Genomic DNA, 12,699 nt, shown 5'->3' on the forward strand with positions numbered 1-12,699 from the left:
TATGATGAGAACATACTATTAACTAATATCTATGGGTTTCATTACTGTCCTAATCTTTAAGGAGTCTGTGGTTGTGTTGGAGCAGGGAGTTGGCTAGGGGTGCAGGTGCAGTTTTAAAAAAAATCTCCTCTTCCCGCTGGACTTGACCCATTATTGTCAAGTAAAACAATCTTCCGGAGTTCCCTTTGTGGCGCAGCGGAAACAAAGCCGAGTGATATCCCTGAGGATGCGGGTTTGATCCCTGGCCTCACTCCGTGGGTCAGGGGTCCCGCATTGCCATGAGCTGTGGTGTAGGTCACAGACACGGCTCAGATCCTGCATTGCTGTGGCTGTGGTGTAAGCTGGCAGCTGTAGCTCTGATTTGATCCCTAGCTTGTAACTTCCATATGCCTCTAGTGGGGTCCTAAAAAGCAAAAACTCCGATTCTACCCCTAGCCCAGGAACCTCCATATGCTGCAGGTTCGGCCCTAGAAAAGACCAAAAAAAAAAAAAAAAAAAAAAAGCAAAAACCACCAAAAACCAAAAAAAAAAAACCAAACAAAACCCCACCAACATTTTCTCAGTACATCCAAATCATCACTTTATCAAATTCAGGATATTTCCCCCTTGAATTTCATCAACTTTGATAAAAGCCAGTGTAGTCTGAATAACTAATCAGTACCCATGCATGTTGATCAGAATTCAGGCTTTATTATTGTGCAATGAAAGAACTAAAACTTCATTCCAAGCATATGAAATTAAAGTTTGTAGAAAAAGATTTTGTTCTCAAAACACCTTCGATGTTTAAAGAAAAAAAAAAAGACATTTTTTTTAGAAACAGAATATACCTAGAATTATTTTCTTCCAAAAACCCATTTCCCCCAAGTCTTAACTTTGTAACTTCATCTTAAGCAATGACATGACTTTGTACAATCTAGGTCAACAATTGAGTGGGAACAGCATTTGGCAGAAAAAAATAGCATAGATGTGTGACTCCAAAATTAGATGGTTTAGATCCCCCTTCAACCTCCAAATGCAGATTGCTCTTGAGAGACTTAAATATACGATTGTTGAAATGTAGATAAGTATGTAACATAGGTTTTTAAAAGAAGGAAACTAACATATGTGATATCTAGCCTTGATTCATAAAGGAAGGTAGAGATGCGGAAGCAGGGGAACAGACTTTTAATATTTTTCTATACAGTCTGCTCCTCTGTTCTGCCTCATGGTTTACCCACTTAAGTTGGAAATGGTAGCGTCATTGCAGGGCGTGAAAAGTGACCAGATATGCTGCCTTAATATTTCCTTTCAGATCTTTCCCAGGCACTTGCAAAATACGGAGATGTGTCTGTGGCTGGGGAGTGGGAGTGGGATGGGTTTGAAGAAGACAGTCAAACCAGAACGTCTCTGAGCCATTCCTGTTTTAATGTGACAGAGCAGATACACGTCCCACCAGGGGACCCAGCAACTTAAAGAAAGGATAATGGAGTCATAAGATCTCATCACTAGGATGGAAGAGATTGAGCCTCAGACGGAAAAGACTGTGGCTTATGCAGCACCTAGAGTCTCTGCTTTGGAGAAGTCTCATCAGTCAAATGTATACTAAACTTTTAAGAGAGACTCTTCCAGGCAGCCCAAGCTTGCTTTCCGGGCTGTTGGATTTTTAACCCGCACGTGGTCCGTAAGAGCGAGAGCGTCTAGGAAGGAGGAAGGTCTGAGCCCATCTTGCGGAAGCCACTTTCCCAGCGTACGCATAGCTGGCTGACTATTTTCTCATGCCCCCAGACCCTGCGGAGGGCAAGATCACAGCACACCGTGGTGGCACCATTGGCTGACTCTCATATTCCGATGGACACAGCCTCCTGTGGGACCATGTTGACTTCTTCACGGAAACCATCAGCCTATCATTCATGACCGGACGCGCGTGGAAGAGATCTTTCCGAAGGGTCTGTTAAGGGATGGTGAACTCACATATGTACCTCTTGCTGCTACGACAGACCTCATCGCTCCATTTGCCCTGAGATGACTGGGACAGGAAGACGCAGTTTTCCCGCTTGCCGCCGTTCGGCTGGGCCTGGTCCCAGCTGAGGAAGGAGATGGCGAGTCCATTGACGTCGACGAACTTGCCTTCCGTGACCATGTCGTTGATGCCCAGCCAGAAGTCGCTGACCCCCGGCAGGCTCCTTTTCCCGTAGTCTCGGAGGGCGTTGCTTTCATCGGAGCTTCTGGGCACCGCCAGGGTGCCTCCCTTGGAAATGCAGTCTTCGTTGGCTTCGTGGAAGGGCTTCGAAGCTTCTGAAGCAAGGTAGCACTTCTTGTGGACTTTGGTGCCCCGCAGACAGACTGTGAGGATGTAAAAGTCAACACACTGAGATGCTTTTGGAGGCTAAGAATCTAGCACTGGGAGTTTCCATTGTGGCTCAGTGGTAAACACACCTGACTAGCATCCATGGGAACGCGGGTTTGATCCCTGGCCCCCCAACCAGTGTCGCCGTGAGCTGTGGTGTAGGTCACAGACGCGGCTCTGATCCCACATTGCTAAACCTCCATGTGCCAAGGGTGCAGCCCTAAAAAGACGAAAAAAAAAAAAAAAAAAAGAATCTAGCACTGGTCCTGGCCGACAGCAGTAAGGGGTTGTGGCCAAGAGCAACAATGAGCAGTGACCATAATGCGTTCACATGAAGATTTTGTATGAGTCTGGCACTGTGCCAGGCACATTACATACATGACCTGGTACAATAATCACAGCCAGCCCAGGAAGTGGGTTTTTTTTTTACGCCTGTGTCTACACACAGGATCGTGAAGCTTTAAGAAGTTGTTACTTGTAACACCTTAGCGTAGAAAATGATGACTTAGCTTATAAGAAACCCAGGATTGTCCCACCCTTAAACCGTGTCCTTTAATATTTATGCCACTTCGATATTCACATGCTTGCTGGTTTGTGGAGCTCCATGATGTGCTGAATTTCCCTGGGCCTTTTGGAACTGGATGGCATGCCACAGTTGTTAAAAAACAAACAAACTGGAGTTCCCGTCGTGGCGCAGTGGTTAACGAATCCGACTAGGAACCATGAGGTTGCGGGTTCCGTCCCTGCCCTTGCTCAGTGGGTTAACGATCCGGCGTTGCCGTGAGCTGTGGTGTAGGTTGCAGATGCGGCTCGGATCCCGAGTTGCTGTGGCTCTGGCGTAGGCCGGTGGCTACAGCTCCGATTCCACCCCTAGCCTGGGAACCTCCATATGCCGTGGGAGCGGCCCAAGAAATAGCAACAACAACAATAACAACAACAACAAAAGACAAAAAAATAAAAAATAAAAAAAATAAAAAACAAACAAACAAACAGGAGTTCCCGTCGTGGGTCAGTGGTTAACCAACCCAACCAGCATCCATGAGGTTGCAGGTCGATCCCTGGCCTCCATCAGTGGGTTAAGGATCCATCCGGCGTTGCCGTGAGCTGTGGTGTAGGTCACAGACATGGCTTGGATCTGGCGTTGCTGTGGCTGTGGTGTAGGCGGGCAGCTGCAGCTCTAATTCGACCCCTAGCCTGGAAACTTCCATATGCCGCGGGTGCGACCCGAAAACGACAAAGGACAAAACAAAACAAAAAAAACAAAACAAAAAAAACCCCAAAACAAAAAACCCAGAAACAAAAGTCTGAGAGAGTCGTCTGATGGCCTAGTGGGTTAAGGCTCCTGTGTTTTCACCACTGGCTCTAGTCCCTGCTGTGTGGTGCAGGTTCCATCCCTGGCCCAGGAACTTTGATGTGCTGCCAGTGTGGCAAAAAAAGAAAAAGAAAAAAACCCAAAAAAACAAAGAACAGAAAACCTGAAATAAACATTGCAACTTTTATTAAAAAGTCTGAATTTGTGTGTGAAAAGATAGTGCTTTTCTTATGCAGATAACTGAGTATTGGTTCTTTTGTTTGGATTATCCTGGATTCATCTGATGCAAAGTTAGTTTTAAGGCATATGCTTTAGAGAACGCAGGGCCAGAGTGCCGGCTCTCAAGGCCGGCTCTGACATTTATTAGCAGTGTAAACTATGAACACATGATTGAATTTCTCTGGGCCTCAGTTTCCTCATCTGTACAATGAGGAGAATCATAAGTCACCTTGCTCGTAAGTTGCTGGAGGATTAATGTGTTCATATTGTACAGTATTGTTAGTCCCCAGCTGAAGGGTTAACAACTCTTTCCCTTCTGCAAATGCATCTGACCTTCCTTTAACTTTCTAGTTCTGTTCCCCTGGAAACCTGATAAAGAGACCTGTCACCAGTGTTGCCAGGCAACAGAGCTTACCGTAAAAATGACACAGGATCTGTAACATACAGCTGGCCTGGGAGTTCTAAAGACTCGATGGGTCTTTCTTGAAGGCAGTAACTCTTGTAATTGGGCGGTTCCCTTGAGGGACCCTCATAGCTCTGCTTTTGGAGTTGCTGTGAGAGTTTTCGTTCCTGAGGGTGTGAACTTTGCAATCCAGCGATGTTTCTGAACCTACCAGTGTGGCTCTCATTTCCTGGCTGCTGGGAAACCCCGCCCAGTGGCTCTTGGACAGCGGTGGGTACGGCTGCATTGGGCGCTGGGAGCTCTACTCTGGGGGAGAAGGAACGCTGGATGCTGCCCTCTGCTGGCAAGCCGTGGTTCTAACCACTGCTCTTCTGCAGGCGTTTGACAGCCAGTGTGGCTGGAGCCAGTCGTGGGAACCCTCCCTCTGTGCTCATTTTAACCTCGGCAGATCTCCCCGTGGGCACTTAATAAAAATCTAATGAATGCTGACTATTTTAATATTTAATTATTTCATACTTGCTTTGATTTCATTTCATTGCCCGTTAAAAAATAATTGTGGATAGACTTTTCATTTTTTTAATTTTTTTTCAGCAGACAAACTTTCTACATGCGTTATTGAAATGCCTGATTTTATTTCTGTGCCACCCATTTACAGGAGAAGGGAGTGGGAAAATCAAGCTGATTTTTCAAAACACCTGTCTCTCTAGCTTTTGGATCCTTTCATCTGGTTTGCCAGGGTCTCTTAAAAAAAAAAAAAAAGTTACCGAGAACTTGACGTGTACTCTCCATATGGTTTGAATTGATGGCAAATCACAACATCTCTTCCTTTCTCATCTGAGATGCTATGGGGGTCTCACCTGTCTGCAGGGCTTGCATTTCCTTCAGGGCGTTGACCTCTCTCCAGAGCTTTTCCACTTGAGTCTTCAGGTCTCCATCATTTTCTGGTGATAGTTTAGGTCAGGGTCGGGGAGGAGGAATGAAAAGCACAGGATTGAAGTAAGAGACAAGCGAAGCAAACAAAAAATAAAGCTCTGGAATCCAGAATCTAAGGTGAGGGTGACTTTGACAAAACTGAATGCAATGTACATGAAAAATGATGCGTAAAGAGGAGTTCCCTTCAAGGCTCCGCGGTTAACAAACCTGACTAGGATCCATGAGGATGTGGGTTTGACCCCTGGCCTCGCTCAGTGGATTAAGAATCTGGTGTTGCCATGAGCTGTGGTGTTGGTTGCAGACGTGGCTTGGATCTGGAATTGCTATGGCTGTGGCGGAGGCCGGTGGCTACAGCTCTGATTAGACTCCTGGCCTGGGAACCTCCATATGCCTTGTGTGTGGCCCTAAAATAGCAAAAAAAAAAAAAAAAAAGCATGAAGATAAGTTGGCCAGGAAGATTCATAAGGACCTGGCAGGGTCATGGTCCTAGGAAGTCCTTCGTGAGATGGAGCTCATGTCTGTCTCTCCAGGTCCATCCCGTGGGAGTCTCCTGTTACTAGACTTCAGACCTGGGGACTCTGCAGTGCATCTGAGAACAAACGGTCTCTTCTCAGAACCCGTCCTTTGCCTTCCTTCTGCTTGGAACGCTGTGGCTCTGGTCTTGTCCCTCTCCTTATCAGGCTTAAACATCTCTCTTCTAAGAAGACTTTCTGATTATCCTCTCTGCATTAGCATCCTTCTGGCTCATCTCTTTCTTCCAGTCTATCATCCTCTTCCTTCACTGAGTTTCATCTCCCCTGTTGTCCATGGTACTCCTGATGTTTAACTTGGTGCTTGGCACCTAATAGGTCTCCGAGTGTTGGTTGAGTTAATAAACACCTCGTGGCATGCAAAATACTTTTATGTTATTTCATTCATTCTTCAAAAACAGTCATGAATCGGAGTTCACCCATCGTGGCTCAGTGGTTAACGAATCTGACCAGGAACCATGAGATTGCGGGTTCCATCGCTGGCCTCGATCAGTGGGTTAAGGATCCGGCATTGCTATGAGCTGTGGTGTAGGTCGCAGACGTGGCTCGGATCCCATGTTGCAGTGGCTCTGGAGTAGGCTGGTGGCTACCGCTCCGATTGGACCCCTAGCCTGGGAACCTCCATATGCCTCCAGGGGGGCCCTAGAAATGGCAAAAAGACAAAAGACACACACAAAAAAAATAGTCATGAGTGGAGGAAAATAAGATTCCCATTGAAGAAGGAGCATGAACTCAATGAGATAAAAGGCTTGGCAGATAAGTGGCAGAACTATCTAGGTCCCTAAGTCCGCTGTCCCCAGTATCCTTACTCAGTTGATACTCCAGGATGAGGGCTCCTAGTGGGGTTAAGTGATTTTCATAGAGAAGCAGGGACAGACGGTCATAAAGAACCACATAAAAATACTTCTCTATCAGGAATTAGCAGTTTATTTAGTCTTGAATGTCGCTGCCTGAGGCTTATCTTTGTGGCTGTTCTGACCAAGCTTGGGTGTAAGTAAATAGCAGAAAATGAGCAACCTCGGCTCAGTCAGAATTGCAGGCCTGATGGGGACTTAGACCTTGACAGCTTGTGAGTACTTCAAAGGCAAGAATTGTACTAGATCTTAATAAACATTTAAAAATATTAAAAGCCACCATATCCAGTGTGCCAGGAACTTAATTCTTTCAACATGACTATGAAATAGATAAGGTGATTTCACAAAAGAAGAAAAGGAGACACAGAAAACGGATCTGACCCATCGACGTTCACCCAGTGAGGTGCAGAGGAGGGTTTTGAGTCCCACTGACTCCAGGGGTGTCCTCCCAGCTGCTTCTGCGCAGTGCTCGCCCTTGCCTGATTGGTCCCTGGTACATGGCCTTGGGCAGTGAAGATGCTTCCAGCAGGATATGGCTGTTCCCAGCTGCCTCTCTTGTGGGAATACCGTGTAGAGAATCTGTGTTTTGTTCCTGGGTTTTTCAGGACAGTCTCCAGCCCAAACATGCTGATTCACTGTCCCCTTGAACACGGACTTTGCAAGGCAGGTGTTTCCACATTTGGGCTTAGAAAATGCCTTCTGGGGTGTCTAGGGGTGGTCCCCACCTGTTTTACTTCCTGCTGCACACCAGTTCTCGAAGCATCCAATAGCTCAGCTCAGAAGTACAATAACCCAAGGATTTTCTCAGTGGGACTATTGAGTCCAGGATGCAAAACCACTGGCTGTTGGGGGCCAGCCTAGCAAAGACTGCTCAAGTTTCTTCCAGGTTACAAGTTGTAAACAGTGCAGATGGATTCCCCAGGCCCCCCAGCTTCCTGCTTCATTCTGTTCAATTAAGTGGCTTTCATAGGGAAGCAGTAAACGTTGTGATTAACACGAAGGCACTGGAATTAATATTAGGCTCCTGGGAGATTCTGGGAGATTGTTATCCAGGTGTTTTGTTTTTGGTTTTTTTTTTTAATTTTTAGGGCCATACCCTGGGGCATATGTAAGTTCTCAGGCTAGGGGTCAAATCAGAGCTGCAGCTGCCAGTCTACACTGCAGCCATAGCAACATGGGGATCCGAGCCATGTCTGCAACCTACACCACAGCTCATGGCAACACCAGATGCTTAACCCCCTGAGCGAGGCCACGGATTGAACCCGAATCTTCATGGGTGCTAGTTGGGTTCATTACTGCTGAGCCACTCAGGAGCTCCCAGATGGCTTGATTTTTGTTTCCATCTTTTGTGAGAAATGTCGAGATGTTTCGTCGACAGTGAATGCAGGGGACAACCATTGCACTACAAACATATTTTATTCACTACTGCAACATAGTTTGCGTTACTCAACGTAACTGGTTGGCACCTCTGAAGTAAAATTAGAGGGAAAACTTGTTTAGGGGGCTTAATCACTCAACTGCTAATTTTAAGTTTTTAAAGAAGGCTCCCTTTCATTTTATTATTGTTATTCTACAAAAGTAGTTACAGGAGTTCCTGTCGTGGCGCAGTGGTTAACGAATCTGACTAGGAACCATGAGGTTGTGGGTTCAATCCCTGGCCTTGCTCAGTGGGTTAAGGGTTGGATGTTTCCGTGAGCTGTGGTGTAGGTCGCAGACGCAGCTCGGATCCCACGTTGCTGTGGCTCTGGCGTAGGCTGGCAGCTACAGCTCCGATTAGACCCCTAGCCTGGGAACCTCCATAGGCCGCAGGAGCCACCCAAGAAAAGGCAAAAAGACAAAAAAAAAAAAGAAAAGTAGTTACAGAGTAGGAATGCAAAAATAATTCCTGGAAGAAATGACCAGAAAACATGAAAATACCTCAATCTCATTAACATTCAAAGAGATGCAAATTAAAAGAAGTTTTTCATTTATTTTTTGTTTTTTTTTTTTTAGGGCTACACTCGCCATATATGGAAGTTCCTAGGCTAGGGGTCAAACTGAAGCTACAGCTTGGGACATACATGGACATGGGCAAAAAGAAAAAAAAAAGAACAGGATGCTTTTGATATACACAAAAGGTCACCAAGAGAGAAGAGATGAAATAAGTCATGACCCAGAAACACAATGAAATATTATACAGCTGTAAAAAGGGTGGAGCTATGCTTTACATTGATGGTTATCTAAGATTTAATAGATAAAATCAATCCACTTGTCTGCTGGATACTGTATTTTTTATTTTTTATTTATTTTTTTGGTCTTTTTGTCTTTTTAGAGCCACACCTATGGCATATGGAGGTTCCCAGGCTAGCAGGCCAATTGGAGCTGTAGCTGCCTGCCTACACCACAGCCACAGCAACATGGGATCTGAGCTGCATCTTTGACCTATGACACAGTTCATGGCAATGGCAGATCCTTAACCCACTGAGTGAGGCCAGGGATCAAACCTGCATCCTCATAAATGCTAGTCGGGTGCACTAACTGCTGAGCCACAATGGGAACTCCGATACTTTATTTTTTTTTTTAATAACATGCTTTGTTTTCTTTCTTTTTATTGCAAAGTTATTTATTTATTTGCTATTATAGTTGATTTAAAATGTTGTTATCATGCCAGATACTTTAGATAACCAACTCTAGTTTTGTTAAAAACATCCATTTTTAATTGAGCCTTAAAGAAAACTGAGAATATTGTCTCCTAACAGTTGATAGTGGCTAATTCTGTAGAAAGGATGGAGAGAGGAAAAAAAAACGGCTTTTGCTTTTGATCTCGTAAACTTTGGTATTTTTTCCAAGTACTTAAAATATTTTTAAAATGTATAGCTTGGGGGAGAGAACCATTTGGCAAGTTTAGATTAGTGGATTCACTTACTCTAGAATCTACTTTCTTGGACCAAATGGCACAAAGGCGCACAACTGCTTTGGGAGGATGATACCTAAGATGTGTACCCAGTTAAAAAACAATCACAAGCATGTGTGTGCTCCCGAAACACTCCCATAGCACTCGTGTGCACACACACACACACACACCCCCACATAGTCATCCCCCTCCCCATATCCCCACTGGGTGGGCTCCACTTTGCTGCTCCCTCCCCGTGGTGAAAAAAGACGCAACAAAAATATGCCACATCATATTCTCTCTTTCTCCTTCCTCTGACCTCATCTTCCACCATATGCTGCGTCACTCGTAAGAAATATTCTGAGCTTTCATTAAAAGAGATAACCAAGAAGTGTCATATTTTATAAGAAAAAAAGATTACCGTTAAGAAACCTTGCATCAGACCTAAAGTGTATAAATACATACTCCTGGAAAAAGGGCCCCTTTTAATTTTAAAAACACGACCTAATAAGATAACCCCCCTTTTTATCCACCAGCTGTTTGTATTGCGTTCAATCAAGACATTAACTGTGTTTTTTGGTGTGTTTTCTTACTAATGAAGAGCAGTTGATGAGGAAATAGTGTCTTCTCATGTACCTTGAAATATCCAGGTATGCAAATGACTCAGGAGGAGATAAAACATCACCCCATGCCTCTCTTGATGCTTTTCCCTTTTGATTTGGTCTGAGCATATTGCAAATATGTTGCCGTCATCTTTCTTCTTGGCAAGATTTTTTTTTTTCTTTTCTAAGTCCCTTAACCCAGTTCAAGCCACTCCAAGTGTGGGATGGCTTGGAGATGGTTTGGCGTTAAAATGTCTTCGCAAGTACATGACCTCGCGTGCTGAAATATTTTGAAGTGAAAGAGAGGTTCACCTTCTCTATGACATGAAAACACTTAAATGTATAGACTGTCCTTATATTGCCCGGGATTTGAAAATCTACCCACGTGACACCCAGGGACGGAATGGAGGTCACATTACCAATAGCTCTATCCTGCACTACAGATTTATTAAGACTGTAGTTACCTTACAAATACATTTGGACAGTTGATACAGTACCTGTGAGTTAATATGCCCTTTTAATCAGTCTTTTCTACGCGATCCCTCATTCCCAACCCCAGATACTGCATCCAGGTCAACACCCTCTGAAGACCATTCTCATGTCCAAGTTCACCTGACAAAGGACAGGCAGGACAGGAAATTTTTTATGCAAGAGCCTTTTTGGTCCTACAGAAACAAAACCCTACCCTATGATTCATTTAACTATCAAACTGTCCCGGAGAATTAGAAGGTCCCCTGAAAATGCCATAGGCACAGGAGGGCATGGTACAGTCACACAGTCTCCTGGAAGCGTTTGGAAATGGACAGCCCCTCCCCACACCGAGCAAGCCTCGAGCTTTGCCGGACAAAGAAGCCCCGTTACCTTTTACTCGGCGTTTGCTGTGCTTCTTGGCTTTGAATTTGGCCGCGTGGCTGGTGGTCTGGTCCAGGAGTAAGGTGATAACCAGGATGGAAATTACAAGTCCACTCTTTGCCATGGCTCTCGGGCACGTCTGCCAGCCCCTGTGCCAGCTCCTCTCAAATACTCAGGGATAAGGAGACTTCACAGCCACATCTTGCTCTGAAATGCCTGGGGCCAGCTTTATAAAAGTGCGCCCAGCAGGTTGGCTGGAATCCCGCTGACGGAATGTTTCAGTGCCTCTGCTGCTCGCCACACAAGGTGGCCCCTGTTCTCATGTCTCACTTAGACTTGAAAAAATTTTCCTAGTGCATTTTCTACCTGGCTTCACTTTTCAGGGCACATCAGTTCACTAAGGGTTTTGCCCCCCTTTTTTCTTTTTTAAATTTAAAGTTCGGGAAGCTTGGGGGTCTCTCCGTGAGGACCCCAGTATTTAAATCTGGCTTGAAGCTCTGCAGTTCACTTCACGTTCAATGCCACACACACAAATCTAGAATTACCCTGTGTGTGTGTGTGTGTGTGTGTGTGTGTGTGATGCCAGAGCATCATCTGTGTGTCTGAGCACACTTATATGTCTATGCAGCTCAAGTTGAACTTGGGAAGGGTTTTCTCACAGGGAGTAACAGAGACGGTCAGAGTGGCTAGTCCATGGTCAAGTACAAGGCCCCCTGTTAGGATTGTGTGGCTTCATCAAGAATTAGATTCTCAGGGAAAACATGCCTTAGAATGAGAAGAAAATAAAGTCAGTGAATTTTTACCATAAGAATTTGGAGTTCTTGGGTGACCTAGCAGTTAAGGATTCAGCTTTGTCACTGCTGTGGCTCGGGTTCGATCCCTGCCCATGGAACTTCCACATGCTGCAGATGTGGCCAAAAAAAAGGGGGGGGGGGGTTTGGAGTTCCCTTCGTGGCTCAGTGGAAACGAACCTGACTAGTATCCATGAGGACGCAGGTTTGATCCCTGGCCTTGCTCAGTGGGTTAAGGATCTGGCATTGCCGTGAACTGTGGTGTAGGTCACAGATGAGGCTCGGATCTGGCATTGCTGTGGCTGTGGTACACCACAGAGTAGCCAGTGGCTACAGCTCCAATTCAACCCTTAGCCTGGAAACCTCCATATGCTGCAGGTGCAGCCCTAAAAAGACAAAAAAAAAAAAAAAAAGCATGTAAAACAGTGACTACTACTGTTATCTTGTAGGTCTCCACCAACCAACACTTTTCTCTTTGATATTATCCCAAACACTAGATGCTTTGAAGGAAATAGAGACATAATGGAGAAATTGAACGAAAGAGTTGGTATAATTATTCTTACCTCAACAGTGGGCTTTAAAGGAAAAGTACTGAGAACCAGGTAGGCTTTTGTGACAAAAGCAAGGAACTTGCATGGGTGTGAGCAAGATGGAGTGAGTTAAACCCTGGGGAAAGGCCCCTATGGGCTGCCTGCACCTCCACTGCTGTCTGGATGACCAGGTGCAGATGGAGCGCAGGGTTTGCAGATTTGGAAGGTCTGGAGGACCAAACCCACCCTCCCTCCCTCCATCCTTCCTTCCTTCCTTCCTTCCTCCTTCCTTCCATCCATCCATCCATCCATCCATCCATCCATCCATCTTTCTTGATAATGTAGAAAGAATCAAAGGGTGATTGATTCCTTCCAAATCTTAGGAAAACCAGTCTAATCCATCTTTATTTTCCTCCTGCTAATGCCACTCTGCAGCCTACTCCCATAGTGACATCCAAGAACACTGATGTTGCAA

General features: G+C 45.3%; 1 protein-coding gene across 1 annotated transcript; it reads right to left on the reverse strand.

Annotated features, from left to right (window-relative positions):
• Nucleotides 1-1,383: 1,383 nt before the first annotated feature.
• Nucleotides 1,384-11,033, reverse strand: CLEC3A (C-type lectin domain family 3 member A). The gene is made up of 3 exons (XM_047792372.1): nt 10,913-11,033; nt 5,118-5,201; nt 1,384-2,322 (listed from the first exon to the last, which is right to left on the reverse strand). The coding sequence occupies exons 1-3, from the start codon at nt 11,025-11,027 to the stop codon at nt 1,931-1,933; spliced, it is 591 nt and encodes a 196-aa protein (XP_047648328.1). The 5' UTR covers nt 11,028-11,033; the 3' UTR covers nt 1,384-1,930.
• Nucleotides 11,034-12,699: the final 1,666 nt, after the last annotated feature.

The sequence above is a fragment of the Phacochoerus africanus genome, chromosome 8, assembly GCF_016906955.1.
Source record: "Phacochoerus africanus isolate WHEZ1 chromosome 8, ROS_Pafr_v1, whole genome shotgun sequence".
NCBI lineage: Eukaryota > Metazoa > Chordata > Mammalia > Artiodactyla > Suidae > Phacochoerus > Phacochoerus africanus.

What these genes read in the sequence shown, in the direction of transcription:
- CLEC3A (XM_047792372.1), bottom strand. Translation starts at nt 11,027, where the DNA reads ATGGCAAAGAGTGGACTTGTAATTTCCATCCTGGTTATCACCTTACTC. An exon ending in CAGCAAACGCCGAGTAAAAG is followed by an intron (nt 5,202 to 10,912) that starts GTAACGGGGCTT and finishes AACTATCACCAG; the next exon opens with AAAATGATGGAGACCTGAAG. An exon ending in AATGCAAGCCCTGCAGACAG is followed by an intron (nt 2,323 to 5,117) that starts GTGAGACCCCCA and finishes ACATCCTCACAG; the next exon opens with TCTGTCTGCGGGGCACCAAA.